Below are 15,553 nucleotides of genomic sequence, written 5' to 3' on the forward strand. Positions count from 1 at the left end.
AAATCTCAAGAGAACGTCTCGAGCAAGAAAATGACTTGAAGCACACAAGTTGTTATGCAAAAGACTGGTTATAGAAGAATAAAGTTATATGTAGTGTAAGTGCGGTAATATACTCACTCTATGTAGCCTCAGAACGAGACCTTCATTGTAAAAGCGACTTCTGGCTCACACACACAGAACTCAGAGTGAGCCAGCGAGTTGTTATAGCTGTCATGAAACCCAAGGACAGGAGCGATGCTGAAACCTGGGGAAGATTGCGACCATTGAGTATCTTACTGCACTTACACTACATTAATATACCGTATATTGACATATGTTTAGGCAAGATTTAGTGGGAGTGCTTTTTTTTTTTTTTTTAAAGTTTTGCAATAACCAAGTCAAATTCCTGATGTGTTTCCTATAGATAAACTGCTCACAAAAAGTTAAGAATACAACAATTATTGGACTTATATACTACTATATGCCGAATTGAAGAGACCCAGAATTGATTAAAAAACGTTTTATTAAGTATATTAAAAGTGTTTAAAAAAAGCAAAATAACCCAGTAGGAGGAATTATACGTCCAAGATGCAAGAAACTAAATCAAAGGTAATCATATAAATATTACTATCTCAGGCCAATAACACAAAATTAGCAACCACAATACAAACACCATATAAACTGTATGTAAATTACAAATACACAATCGGTGCCAACATAGTAATGGCTGTATTGCTAATTAAATATACATCTCAACCTTAAATACCCATCTTATTGACTAACATCATCATGGATAAAAAATCCTAAGTAAGATGAGAAATACAAATGAACAATTACCTCATATAAACAGGCGTCTGTGACAGTGCATGGCGTGACCTCCCCAACCCCAACGCGCGTTTCGCAGTCGCTTCTTCCGGGGGCGTGTCAGAGGTGAGTGTGTCACGTGGTTATATACCCCAAAGGACCAATAGGAAGCCGTTAATTATAACAGGGAGGAAACTATTCCTTCAGATGTATGTGGCGCGTGCGCCGATCTGTGCAGCCCAAAGTAACGTCACTTCCGGTGACGCGCTCCTTGAGCCGAACACTAGTGCGCATGCGGCTCAATAGTGGAGCGCTCCTGGAAGTGAAAGGTGCTACAGACCCTGCGCAAGCGCGCTATCTTCAGGAATATAGATGAGAAATATAATATATATAAATAGTGCCGCTATGAAAATAAAGTGAAAATAATAATGGTGCATAATAATATATACCATTAACCTAAAATAACATAAAAGTGACTTGAAAAAATAATAGTGCGCTAATGAATAAATAAAGTGATACTATAAATAAAAATTGTATATATTTAATATTGTGAAAAATAAAGTGCAAAATTCCATAATTCATGATATAAAGGAACAAACAATCAATCATGAATGTATATTAATAAAGTGACAAGTGCAGGTAGAATGTCCACCCTATTCCAAACATGGTCAAAGGATTGTACTAATATTAATATAAAGAAATGTATATCATAAAAAAATAATTTATTAATTAAACTCCTATAGACTAAGACTATTCTAAGCATGCTTGAATCTCAGTAGACTCTAATGCCAATATGAAGAAAAAGTCTATAATAGATATAACAACATATATTCAAAATGTACTCCAATCTCTTCATCCTTCTTGATGGTTATGTAGGGAAATATTTTCTAGGCATGCTCGAATCCAATATTCTTGATAAATATGCAGAGTAAAGTCCAATAACCATGAATATACATCCTGCCAGTCCACGGCTAGACAATAATAAATTCTCCGGGGTTAACTATAATTCTAAACAAGAAAATGAAAAATTAATCGAGGAAATAAAATTAAAACAAAATTAAAAAACCACCCATCCCATAAAAATGCCACTAATAACCTAATATACCTAAAGGATGTAATGAGAATCAAGGTCAATTATATTATAAAAAGGAAGAGAACCCTAAACTTTCATTAAGGCCTAACGGACTCATTGTCCCCAAACGGAAGATCCATTGACTTTCCTTTTGGGCCAAAGCCCTACCAAGATCACCACCTCTAGAGCCCAGCGTTACCAAGTCAATGCCCTTGATGATAAGACCTCTGGCACTACTGTCATGATGCCGTTTAAAGTGCCGTGGCAGAGTTTTCAAAAGGGAATCATCCAATGAGGTTTTGGCCTTTTCAATGTCCCTCACGTGTTCTCTAGTTCTAACTTTTAACTCACGTGTGGTAAGACCTATATAGATCTTACCACACGGGCATTGAGCATGGTAGATGACACCTTGTGATGAACAATTAATGTGTTTCCTAATTTGGTATTTCTTAGACCCATCTTGGTTAAGAATAACATCTGCTTTTACCAAATTAAGGCATCCCTTACAGATGCCACAAGGGAAAAAAAAAACACGGCACTTTAAACGGTATCATGACAGTAGTGCCAGAGGTCTTATCATCAAGGGCATTGACTTGGTAACGCTGGGCTCTAGAGGTGGTGATCTTGGTAGGGCTTTGGCCCAAAAGGAAAGTCAATGGATCTTCCGTTTGGGGACAATGAGTCCGTTAGGCCTTAATGAAAGTTTAGGGTTCTCTTCCTTTTTATAATATAATTGACCTTGATTCTCATTACATTCTTTAGGTATATTAGGTTATTAGTGGCATTTTTAAGGGATGGGTGGTTTTTTAATTTTGTTTAAATTTTATTTCCTCGATTAATTTTTCATTTTCTTGTTTAGAATTATAGTTAACCCCGGAGAATTTATTATTGTCTAGCCGTGGACTGGCAGGATGTATATTCATGGTTATTGGACTTTACTCTGCATATTTATCAAGAATATTGGATTCGAGCATGCCTAGAAAATATTTCCCTACATAACCATCAAGAAGGATGAAGAGATTGGAGTACATTTTGAATATATGTTGTTATATCTATTATAGACTTTTTCTTCATATTGGCATTAGAGTCTACTGAGATTCAAGCATGCTTAGAATAGTCTTAGTCTATAGGAGTTTAATTAATAAATTATTTTTTTATGATATACATTTCTTTATATTAATATTAGTACAATCCTTTGACCATGTTTGGAATAGGGTGGACATTCTACCTGCACTTGTCACTTTATTAATATACATTCATGATTGATTGTTTGTTCCTTTATATCATGAATTATGGAATTTTGCACTTTATTTTTAACAATATTAAATATATATAATTTTTATTTATAGTATCACTTTATTTATTCATTAGCGCACTATTATTTTTTCAAGTCACTTTTATGTTATTTTAGGTTAATGGTATATATTATTATGCACCATTATTATTTTCACTTTATTTTCATAGCGGCACTATTTATATATATATTATATTTCTCATCTATATTCCTGAAGATAGCGCGCTTGCGCAGGGTCTGTAGCACCTTTCACTTCCAGGAGCGCTCCACTATTGAGCCGCATGCGCACTAGTGTTCGGCTCAAGGAGCGCGTCACCGGAAGTGACGTTACTTTGGGCTGCACAGATCGGCGCACGCGCCACATACATCTGAAGGAATAGTTTCCTCCCTGTTATAATTAACGGCTTCCTATTGGTCCTTTGGGGTATATAACCACGTGACACACTCACCTCTGACACGCCCCCGGAAGAAGCGACTGCGAAACGCGCGTTGGGGAGGTCACGCCATGCACTGTCACAGACGCCTGTTTATATGAGGTAATTGTTCATTTGTATTTCTCATCTTACTTAGGATTTTTTATCCATGATGATGTTAGTCAATAAGATGGGTATTTAAGGTTGAGATGTATATTTAATTAGCAATACAGCCATTACTATGTTGGCACCGGTTGTGTATTTGTAATTTACATACAGTTTAAATGGTGTTTGAATTGTGGTTGCTAATTTTGTTTTATTGGCCTGAGATAGTAATATTTATATGATTACCTTTGATTTAGTTTCTTGCGTCTTGGACGTATAATTCCTCCTACTGGGTTATTTTGCTTTTTTTAAACACTTTTAATATACTTAATAAAACGTTTTTTAATCAATTCTGGGTCTCTTCAGTTCGGCATATAGTAGTATATAAGTCCGATAATTGTTGTATTCTTATGGTTTATGAAGTGCCAGTATACTTGATATTAGGACTATTTTTTGATTGATTCACAAAAAGTTAAGACTATTTTGGCTTTCGGGTGAAATTTATGCAAACCGTAAAAAGTTTACGCTTCAGTGATAGTTTATCATTAAGGCAGGGCATTTAAATAGAATGGTGTTTTCCTCATGTCAAACAGTTTATTGAAACTAAAGCCAACAAAAGTGGTGGATATACCCCTGTAAAAATGTCAATGTCTCAATATCTTATTTGGTCGTGAGCATCAATTACAGCTTGACAACGATGTCTCATGCTGTTCACAAATCGAGTTATTGTCTACTACGGTATGGCATCCCACTCTTCTTGAAGGGCGGCCCTCATGTCATTGAGGTTCTGGGGTACAGAGCTATGAGCCTCTACACTGTGACTCAGCTGATCCCATTGGGATTCAGGTCTGGAGAAAGCGCAGGTCACTCCATTTGAGCTACTCCAGTTTCCAGCAGCCGTTCCCTAATGATACGACCTCGAAGGCTCATCTGGTGACAATAGTGGCGGGTGTATTCTGCTCTTCTTGATGTCTCCAACATTTTTAGCAGCCATCATTTCTGCTCACGGTCAATAGACTTTTATCAGTGAACAGCACTGAGACCCACTGGTCCATCGTCCAGTATAGATCACTCCTGATGTGGTAGTGTAGTTAGGTACCCTTGCAGAGGCCGTCTAGCATGCAGACTACAATGATGTAAATGGTTTTGAATGGTCTGACGTGACACTTGGTAGCTTCTCTCCTCTCTTAAATGTGCCTGGAGTTGTGTGGCATTCATCATCCAGTTCTGAAGGGCATTGTTCACAATGAAGCTGTTAGTGTCAGATGTGGCCAAAGGATGTCTCTTTCAGTTTCTCTGTATCTATGTTGCAACTTGCTGATGACACTCTATGAACAGTCTTCAGCTCAGTGGCACTTCCGTCTGAGAACATTCTGCTTGAAGTATCGCAATGTCGAGGTTCTGTTGATCAATTATTAGGCGTCGTCTTGGTCTCATGTTGTCAAAATGTGAACAGCATGATGAGGACGACTGTTAAAATACCAATTCTAATTGAACCCCAAAATTTATTTGGCGATTCATGGATCAAAAGCTTGTTGGACATGTATATTCAAAAGTTTAGAGACTCACATTAACCCTTTCATGACGGAGCTTATTTCGTTCTTGCGTTTGTTTTTCGCTCCGCTTCTTCTTAGAGCCATAACTTTTTTTTTTAATTTTTCTGTCAGTATGGCTGTGTTTTGGTTTGTTTTTTGCGGGGCAAGTTGTGCTTTTGAACAACACCGTTGGTTTTACCATATTGTGTACTCAAAAACGGGAAAAAAATTCCAAATGTGGTGAAATTGCAAAAGAAGTGCAATTCCACAACTTTTTTGGGATTTTTTTTTTTTACAGTGTTCACCAAATGCTAAAACTGAACTTTTGTGATTCTCCAGGTCATTACGAGTTCATAGTGATACAGACAAGGCGTGCACTCTGTGGATATGAGGTAGGTGCAAGCTGAACCTGGAAGTTAGTCCAGACGGTCATCCAGTGAAGAGAGAACAGCTGCACTCTGGGAAATTTTGATTTTCAATGCAAAATTTTTTTTATTGAAGACACCACAGGGGACACCTCAACAACAGTGCAGCTGTTTTCTCTTCACTGGATTACGAGTTCATAGACACCAAACATGTATAGGTTCTTTTTTTAAGTGGTGGAAAAAAATCCAACATTAGTTAAAAAAAAAAAAAAAAAAAAAAAAAAAAAAGTGTTTTTCCGAGACCCGTAGAGTCTCCATTTTTGTGCATCTCAGGTCGGTTGAGGGCTTATTTTTTGCGTGCCGAGCTGTCGTTTTTAATGATAGCATTTTGGTGCAGACACCATCTTGTGATCACCTGTTATTGCATTATAATGCAGTGTTGCGGCAGCCAAAAAACATATTTCTGGCGTTTTGACTTATTTTCTCTTTACGCCGTTTAGCGATCTGGTTAATTCTTTTTTTTTTTTTTTTTTTTTATATTGAATGAGCGATTCTGAACGCAGCGATACCAAATATGTGTATTTTTTTATTGTTATATTTTGAATGGAGTGAAAGGGCGGTGATTTAAACTTTTTTTTTTATATATTTTCTTTTTATATTTATAAAAACATTTTTTTTTTACTAGGAGACTAGAAGCTGCCCTAGCCCGATCGGCTCTGCTACATACAGGCGATGATCAGATCGTCTGTATGTAGCAGAATTACTCACCTGCTATGAGTGCCCACCACTGGGTGGCGCTCATAGCAATCTGGCTATGACAGCCATAGAGGTCTCCCGGAGACCTCTGATTGTCATGCCAACTCACCAGGGGTCACTGATGGGCAGATTTTCAGCTCGATTGCCAGAATCGCATGTTAAATGCCACTGTCAGAGTTTGACAGCGGCATTTAACGGGTTAATAGCTTGGGGTGGCTCACGATTCCACTCGCGGCTGTTCCGGGCACTTGCCAGCTGTTCTAAGCAGCTGACATGTGCAGGGAAAGATGTGGGCTCACCGCCAGAGCCGACACCAAAGATGTAGACACGACATGCGCAATACTAGTATGGTGCATATCGTGAAGGGGTTAAGTTCACCTGAAAAGGTTAGAGTGCATTTTAGGTTCATACTGAAATTTCACCCGAAAGTCAAATATGCCTTTTTCTGAGTAATGTGTATGGTGGAAGCATGTGAAGTGAACTGTTCATAGGGAAAAAAACGCCACCAACATAACAAACTGTTTTGCACAGTTCCAATCAATAATTACCCAAAGCATTTAGTTGCAGTTAGTGCTTCGCAAAGGGTGGTCACACTATATCCTGAAAGCAAAGGTTCACATTGCTCATATTCTTTTGCCACTCACAGACCTGTGATATTGGATCATTTTCCTCATTTAAAAAAATGATTGCTTAATATTTTTTAATCATTTGTTTGATTTGATTTTTTTGATCCATTCTTACGTCTTGTGTTTAAAGCGAAATTGTCAACAGTAGTTTGCGAAGTAAGCTACAGGCATTGTCATGTTGGCTCTGTTACACTGATTAAAATTATACTGATCAAAATGATACCTGTCTCTCTCTCTCTGGCCATCTCTCTGTAGCTGGCTGTCTCTCGATGTCTCTCTCTTGCTGTCTCTCTGGCTCTTTCTGGGTGTCTCCAGCTGTGGCTCTCTATTTGGCTGGCTGTCTCTTTCTCTGAAGAAATTCATTTTTTTCACAGCACATTCAATGTGTATTTTCTTTTCACATATTGGATAATTTGTGTATAAAAAAAACTGTTCAAGCCTGTTTGAAGATTGCATTTTAGCATGTGAGAAATCTAAAATTGGTGCAGAAGAGCAATGTCTTAGTTGCACTTGGAAAATGTCCATGCTACTTGAGAACCAGTGCTGATTTTGCAAAAGAAAAAGAGAAGATTTTTGATCCTGTCATTTCACTTTCCGGTGTCTTAATATAGCCTTGGAGATATGGATTGCACTTTTGTTCTCTACACAGAGATATTTACAAATCGCAAATGGTACAAAGACAAATGACAAAGTTAATCATGGAAATGATGTATGATCTGGGGGTAGCACAATATCATTTGTCTGTATAAAATTGAATTACTGAACCTAAGTTAATTGCAGAAATATAAATAGCAAAAAAAGCAAAAAGATCTGACTCTCCCTGCAGCATTCACTCCTTCAACAAAGTACATATTCATTTTATAGAGATATACATGACACTTATCTCTGTCAGATTAGGTTGAAACGATGTGGCCACTTGAGATATGAGCTATTCTATTTTGTTAGGTTAGAGTGTGATGGGGTTTTTGAGGGGGAAACCTATTTTGTGAAATTTACAATTGAGTCAAAGTACACTAGAAATAAGAGGGAAATTGTACTATACAAAGTCCAAAATTGCTTTATTTACTATATTTTTCAGACTATAAGACACACCGGACCATAAGATGCACCCTAAATTTTCAGAAGGAAAATAGGGAAAAAAATGTGTCAAATGGGGGCTCATCTTACAATTCGAATTCAGCTTACCCGGGGGGGATCAGGTTGTCCGGCGATATGACTCCCATCCCAGGCTGGTGCAGCAGGTGCGGTGGCCTCCGGGAAATCCCATCCCAGGCTGGCTTTGGCAGGTTCGACAGTGGTGCTCGAGGCTCCACCGGCATCTTGTAAAAGCCCGAAGGCCCTGCATATCCATTGCGATGCAGCGGCCTCCGGGAAAATGGCCGCCGAGGGCAGGGCATGCTCAGATTGAGATCTCTGCAACGAGATTTTGTTGCCGAGATTTCAATCTGAGCATGCGCCGCCCCAGTCGTCCATTTTCCCAGAGGCCACTGCATCGCAGCAGTGGATGTGTGGGGCCTCTGGGCTTTCACAAAATGCTGGGGGAGGCCCCCGCTCCATAGAGCTCCATAGAGCACCGCTGCCACACCAGCTGCACCAGCCTGGGAAGGGAGTGTGATCATCGCCCGGCAGCGTTGGACCGGGCTCGCCGTAGAATCGCCTGACTCCTGCTGCCGCCACAGTATTTGTAAGTATATTCTGAGTATAAGACGCATCCCCATTTTCCCCCTAAAATGTTTTTGGGAAAAAGTGCGTCTTAAAGTCCGAAAAATACGGTAAGTATAAAATATAAAAACTGAAAAAATTACAATTCACCCATAATTTAATGTTTTGGGTTTTTTTTTTAAATGTAGGTGTGAGAATGAGCAGTGACCTTCTTGAATTTATTTTTTATTTTATAATAGATGTGTTTCTGGTAATTAGGCAAAGAGATTTGCAAATAGCCATAGGAGCAACAAATATGAACCCTGCACATTTTAAACTTTTTTTTTTTTTTGGTAGGTTAACTGTTTCTGGACCACCCATAGACTTTGTAACGATGGGAGGTGTGGGTCCACTGATCTACGGGCCGGCTTACCCTGGAGGGGCGCGTAACTAATTGACTACCCGGTATTCAATAGAGCCTGATGATGAGAATAGGCTGCGCTGCCAGTAGTCACCGGTTGTTACTCCAGGTATGTCCCCGTATCTGCAGCAACTAATTGGAGGGTCAGAAGGGGGGTTACGAGTTACAGGAGAGCGAGACAGAAGTGTGATCAGATGGTATGAGGCCGTGGCAGGCATCACATTAACCATTCAAAGCCGCAGTCTGAGATGGAGATGTCTAATAGAGTGTGTAAACAGGCTGGATTGATTACTAGAGATAGAATACAGAGATATGGATAAACTGAGTACTAGCAGGCTAGGAACCAACGTTCAGGCAAAAAGTGGTGGGAGGAGCCGCCTAATATATACTTTACTCGCAAAGAAAAAGGCAAGGGAACTTACAATGAGTACGGAAAGTATTCAGACCCCTTTAAATTTGTCACTCTGTTTCATTGCAGCCATTTGGTAAATTCAAAAAAGTTCATTTTTTTTCCATTAATGTACACTCTGCACCCCATCTTGACTGAAAAAAACCCAGAAATGTAGAAATTTTTGTATATTTATTAAAAAAAAATCTGATATCATATGGTCATAAGTATTCAGACCCTTTGCTAGTGAGTAAAAGCGCCCTTTTGAGCTAGTACAGCCATGAGTCGTCTTGGGAATGATGCATCAAGTTTTTCACACCTGGATTTGGGTATCCTCTGCCATTCTTCCTTGCAGATCACCTCCAGTTCCGTCAGGTTGGATGTTGAACATTGGTGGGCAGTCATTTTTAGGTCTCTACAGAGATGCTCAATTGGGTTCAGGTCAGGGCTCTGGCTGGGCCAGTCAAGAATGGTCACAGAGTTGTTCTGAAGTCACTCCTTTGTTATTTTAGCTGTGTGCTTAGGATCATTGTCTTGTTGGAAGGTGAACCTTCGGCCAAGTTTGAGGTCCAGAGCACTCTGGAAGAGGTTTCATCCAGGATATCTCTGTACTTGGCCGCATTCATGTTTCCTTCAATTGCAACCAGTCGTCCTGTCCCTGCACCTGAAAATCACCCTCATGGTATAATGCTGCCACCACCATGTTTCACTGTTGGGATTGTATTGGGCAGATGATGAGCAGTGCCTGGTTTTCTGAACACATACCTCTTAGAATTATCACCAAAAAGTTCTATCGTCGTCTCATCAGACCAGAGAACCTTAATTCTCATAGTCTGGGAGTCCTTCTTGTGTTTTTTAGCAAACTCTATGCAGGCTTTCATTTGTCTGGTACTGAGGAGAGGCTTCCGTTTGGCCACTCTGCCATAAAGGCCCGACTGGTGGAGGGCTGCAGTGATAATTGACTTTGTGGAACTTTCTCCCATCTCCCTACTGCATCTGTGGAGTTCAGCCACAGTGATCTTGGGGTTCTTCTTTACCATTCTCATCAAGGCTCTTCTCCCACGATTGCTCAGTTTGGCCTGACTGGCAGGTCTAGGAAGACTTCTGGTGGTCCCAAACTTCTTCCATTTAAGTATTATGGAGGCCACTGTGCTCTTAGGAACCTTGAGTACTGCAGAAATTCTTTTTTAACCTTGGCTAGATCTGTTCCTTGCCAAAATTCGGTCTCTGAGCTCCTTGGCCAGTTCCTTTGACCTATGATTCTCATTTGGTGTGACATGCACTGTGAGTGAGAGGTCTTATATAGACAGGTGTGTGCCTTTACAAATCAAGTCCTATCAGTTTAATTAAATACAGATGGACTCCAATGAAGTAGAACCATCTCAAGAAGGATCGCAAGGAAATGGACAGCATGTGACTTAAATATGAGTGTCTGAGCAAAGGGTCTGAATATACTTATGACCATGTGATATTTCAGTTTCTCTTTTTTAATAAATTTGCAAAAAATTTCTTCATTTCTGGTTTATCAGTCAAGATGGGGGGTGCATAGTGTACATTAATGAGAAAAAAAATTAACTTTTGAGTTTACCAAATGGCTGCAATGAAGCAGAGTGAAAAATTTAAAGGGATCTCAATACTTTCTGTACCCACTGTAATATCTGCAGGACATAGCAAAGTTAAATTCCTGCAGACCTGCCATGCCCCACCAAATGGAAACAGCAAGCGGATGCACTAGTGCTGAGGAGGGCTTCAAGAAGAAAACTCGCTAGACAGCCTGATACAAGGAGAAGCCGCACGGTGAGTAGTGATGGTTTAAAATGTCACTACACCGGACTGTAGCTAGACAAGAGAAGAGAGTCCCCATAGACAAAGGCGGAGATGGTTTATTACCATTTGTGCCTACTCCATCGCTGTAGACACATCGCTAAACAAGAGCTGTGTACAGAGTGATAGTAAGCTGTGATGGTGTTTCCTCCTCCATACAGAGTGGTTATATGGTCGCTGTGTATATTGAGGGGTGCATGAGATGCATGGTCATGCTTCCAGAAGGCTGTATTTCCCTTGTAACTAGGGCTAATATACCATCCAAAGTCACAAAGGAAATAACCTGAAAATAGAAATATTTAAATACTCAAACCCTCTCCATCCCCCAAAGGTAATTTATGACCTTATGGGTGGCAAAATGTATTAAATAAATTAAAAATAAATAGCAGACAGAAAATAAAACCACTAAAATGCTGTCAATCCAAATTGCCCCCGCCCCATAAAAAAAGTCCAATATATAAATATATTTGTTACACAACGGGGTGTAGTGACATAAAAATGAAGTCCCATGTATCAGGAAAAAAACACAAAAATCACATGAGCCATCTGAATGAGACGTCTTTTTTTGCAGCCCCTTAAACTGTGTGTATGAAAAAATTGTGTGACAGGAGAAGAAATCTTATTTAAATGATAATGAAGGACTGAGGCTGGCGAATAAAAAATCCTTTGTGCTCAGTGTCACGAAGTGACTGGCCCTGTGTGACACGACTCAGCAATCTGTCGGTCACCAAACAGCAAACAAACAAGGGAACACCGGGGACACAATTACAACGGTGGGCCCTGCGATAGGGAATGGGGAAATGGACACCTCCTACACTCTCCTGAGGCTGTGCCCTGGTCTATCCTGACGTTCCTATATGGCTTCTTTCAAACCGTCGCCGAGCAGGATACCTTAGCCCTCACTTGCCCTGCACCTATCCCTCAGTAGGGAATTGGCAAGTGCGGACACTGGTCCCACCGCTGCACTAATACGACACCAAAGGAAGAAATAACAAACGTGGTAAGACAAACAACACTTAATAATAATAATAATAATAATAATCTTTATTTATATAGCGCCAACATATTCCGCAGCGCTTTACAGTTTAACAGTTTCAAAACACAAGTCATAAGTAACAACGCTAACAATACAATAATTAAAGCAAAATAAGACGACCCTGCTCGTGAGAGCTTACAATCTACAATGAGGTGAGGGAGATACAGAGTACAGGGGTGTATTTACAATGGTGTATTTACAATGAAGGTCCAGCCATCTTGCAGGAGTGAAGGATGGATGGAGATAGTGAATGGGCTACACACGCACACTTACACAGAGAATGACTTTGATTAGTGAATGTGATAGGCCGCTCTGAACAGGTGTGTTTTGAGGGAGCGCCTAAAACTATGCAAATTGTGGATAGTCCTGATTTCTTGGGGTAGAGCATTCCAGAGGATAGGAGCAGCACGGGAGAAGTCTTGGAGTCGGGAGTGGGAGGTACGGATTAGTGCAGAGGTTAGTCGAAAGTCGTTTGCAGAGCGCAGCGATCGGCTAGGCCGATAGACAGAAATGAGAGAAGAGATGTAAAGGGGTGCCGCACTGTGGAGAGCTTTGTGGGTGAGAACAAGTACTTTGAATTGGATCCTATAATGAATGGGCAGCCAATGTAAGGACTGGCGAAGAGCGGACGCGTCCGAGTACCGATTACCCAGATGGACGATCCTGGCCGCTGCATTAAGTATGGACTGGAGAGGGGATAGTCGAGTGACGGGGAGGCCAATTAATAGAGCGTTGCAGTTATCCAGGCGAGAGTGGATCAATGCAACAGTGAGGGTTTTTGTTGTTTCCATAGTGAGAAAAGGGCAGATTCTAGAGATGTTCTTTAGGTGTAAGCAGCAAGAGCGGGCAAGGGATTGTATATGGGATGTGAAGGAGAGATTGGTGTCAAACATAACACCCAGACAGCGCGCCTGCTGCCGGGGTGTTATTGTGGTACCACCCACAGAGAGGGAAATGTCAGATTTAGGGAGGTTAGTAGACGGCGGGAGCAGAAGTTGTTCAGTTTTGGAGAGGTTGAGTTTCAGATAGAGAGCGGACATGATATTGAGACTGCGGACAGACAGTCACTGGCGTTCTGTAGTACAGCGGGGGTAAGGTCGGGGGAAGACGTGTATAGTTGTGTGTCATCAGCATAAAGATGGTACTGAAAGCCAAATCTGCTGATGGTCTGTCCAATTGGGGCCGTGTAGAGAGAGAAAAGAAGGGGGCCCAAAGACTGAGCCCTGAGGTACCCCGACAGCAAGAGGAAGAGGAGATGACGTGGAGCCAGAGAACAAAACACTGAAGGAGCGGTCAGAGAGATAGGAAGAGAACCAGGAGAGTGCAGTGTCCTTAATGCCTAGTGACTGGAGCCTAGAGAGTAGGAGATGGTGGTCAACAGTATCGAAAGCTGCAGATAGGTCAAGAAGAATGAGCAGAGAGTGGTCACCGTTACGTTTTGCTGTCAGAAGGTCATTGGTCACTTTGATGAGTGCAGTTTCAGTCGAATGTAGGGGGCGGAAGCCGGACTGTGAAGGGTCTAGAAGGGAGTGAATGGAGAGGTAACGGGTAAGGCGGGAGTAAACTAGGCGTTCCAAAAGTTTAGAGATGAAGGGGAGATTGGAGACTGGTCTGTAGTTGTTTGTGCAGGATGGGTCGAGAGCAGGTTTCTTTAGTAATGGAGTAACGATGGCGTGTTTGAAGGAGGATGGGAAAATGCCCGAGGAGAGGGAGAGATTAAAGATTGTAGTTAGGTGGGTTGTGACAACTGGAGAGAGAGACTGGAGGAGATGTGAGGGAATGGGGTCGGTAGTGCATGTAGTCGGACGAGAAGAAGAGAGGAGTCTGGAGACTTCTTCTTCTATGATGGGATCAAATGTGGAGAGTGAGCCAGGGGAGATGCAGGAAGGGATGGGAGTCACAGCACTTGGTGGTTGGGAGCAGATTTCTTGACGGATATTATCTATTTTTTCTGTAAAGTGGGAGGCCAGGTCATCAGCACAAATGTCTGTGATAGGGGCTTGTGCTTTTGGCCTGAGGAGGGAGTGAAAAGTGTCAAAAAGTTTCTTGGGGTTGTTGGCTAGTGAGGAGATCAGGGTGGTGAAGTAGGTCTGTTTGGCAAGGTGAAGGGCAGCGTTATAGGTTCTTAACATAAATTTGAAGTGTATGAAGTCTTCTGGTGTGCGGGTTTTTCTCCATAGGCGTTCAGCACTCCTGGAGCATCGCTGGAGAAGTTGAGTTTGCGATGTGAGCCAGGGCTGTTTTACTCTGTGTTTGGAGGTTCTGAGGGTGAGGGGAGCTACTTGGTCAAGGGTGCTTCTAAGAGTGTCATTGTAGTGATGAACAGCCAGATTAGAACAGGAAAGAGAGGAGATTGGGGACAGAGATGAGTGTAGGGAATCTGAAAGTGTCTGAGGGTTAATAGCTTGTAGATTTCTGACTGTGTGGTAGGTAGGAATGAGCTGGGGTGGGCGAGGATTTGTGAGCGTGAAGGAGAGAATGTTGTGGTCAGAGAGTGGAAGCGGTGAGTTGTTTAGGTGGGAGATTGAACAGAGCCGGCAGAAGACCAGATCAAGGGTGTTACCGTCCTTATGTGTCTCAGAGGTTGAAAGCTGTGAGAGGCCTAGAGAGGTGGTTAGTGATAGAAGCTGGGATGCAGATGTGGAATTAGGGCTGTTAATGGGGATGTTGAAGTCTCCCAGGATGAGGGTTGGTAGTTCTGAGGACATGAAGTGTGGCAGCCAGGCTGAAAAGTGGTCAAGGAAGTGGGTGGGTGAGCCTGGGGGCCGGTATATGACCGCTACCCTGAGGGAGAGGGGATGGAAAAGCCTGATGGTGTGGACCTCAAAAGAAGGGAATAAGAGTGATGGGACTGGGGGGATGACCTGGAAAGTGCATTGTGGGGACAGGAGTATGCCAACTCCACCACCAGGTCTGTTTGTGGGTCTCGGGGAGTGAGAGAATTGTAAGCCACCGTAGGAAATGGCAGCAGGAGAGACAGTGTCAGAATCCTGAATCCAGGTTTCAGTGAGGGCCAACAGATTTAGAGAGTTGTTCAGAAAGTAGTTGTGTAGGAAAGGAAGCTTGTTATAAGCAGACCGTGGATTCCAGAGGGCACAATTAAAAGATTGAGATGAGGGAGTGCAAGTAATGTTAATCAGATTATTGTGGTTTCGATATGAGGTAGGGTAAGGGTTGAGGTTGGGGGAGATGTCCCCTGAAATCAGTAGGAGAAGGAAGATAAAGAGCCAATAGTTGTTGGAATTGTAAGTAGTTTTTTTCTGCGATGTGTTTGGGCAAGATGGGCTGAGGTTT

At 41.6% G+C, this 15,553-nt stretch overlaps 1 protein-coding gene across 7 annotated transcripts in view; it reads left to right on the forward strand.

The window, feature by feature from the left end:
• The window catches only part of SLC66A2 (solute carrier family 66 member 2), a 204,040-nt gene that overhangs the window by 150,571 nt on the left and 37,916 nt on the right, over positions 1-15,553 (forward strand). Inside the window, exons 6-7 of one of the 7 annotated variants that reach the window (XM_073566252.1) lie at positions 5,542-5,594; positions 8,948-9,082. The exons of 4 other annotated variants lie outside the window; for them this stretch is intronic. In XM_073566252.1, the coding sequence (XP_073422353.1) occupies positions 5,542-5,593 (52 nt within the window). In that variant the 3' untranslated portion in view covers position 5,594; positions 8,948-9,082. Of the gene's footprint in view, positions 1-5,541; positions 5,595-8,947; positions 9,121-15,553 lie in introns of those variants that run through there. 2 more of the 7 variants (XR_012230492.1, XM_073566257.1) reach the window with 2 other exon arrangements.

This window comes from Dendrobates tinctorius, unplaced genomic scaffold (genome assembly GCF_039654945.1).
Source record: "Dendrobates tinctorius isolate UK_male_01 unplaced genomic scaffold, ASM3965494v1 ptg000004l, whole genome shotgun sequence".
NCBI classification, from domain to species: Eukaryota; Metazoa; Chordata; class Amphibia; order Anura; family Dendrobatidae; genus Dendrobates; species Dendrobates tinctorius.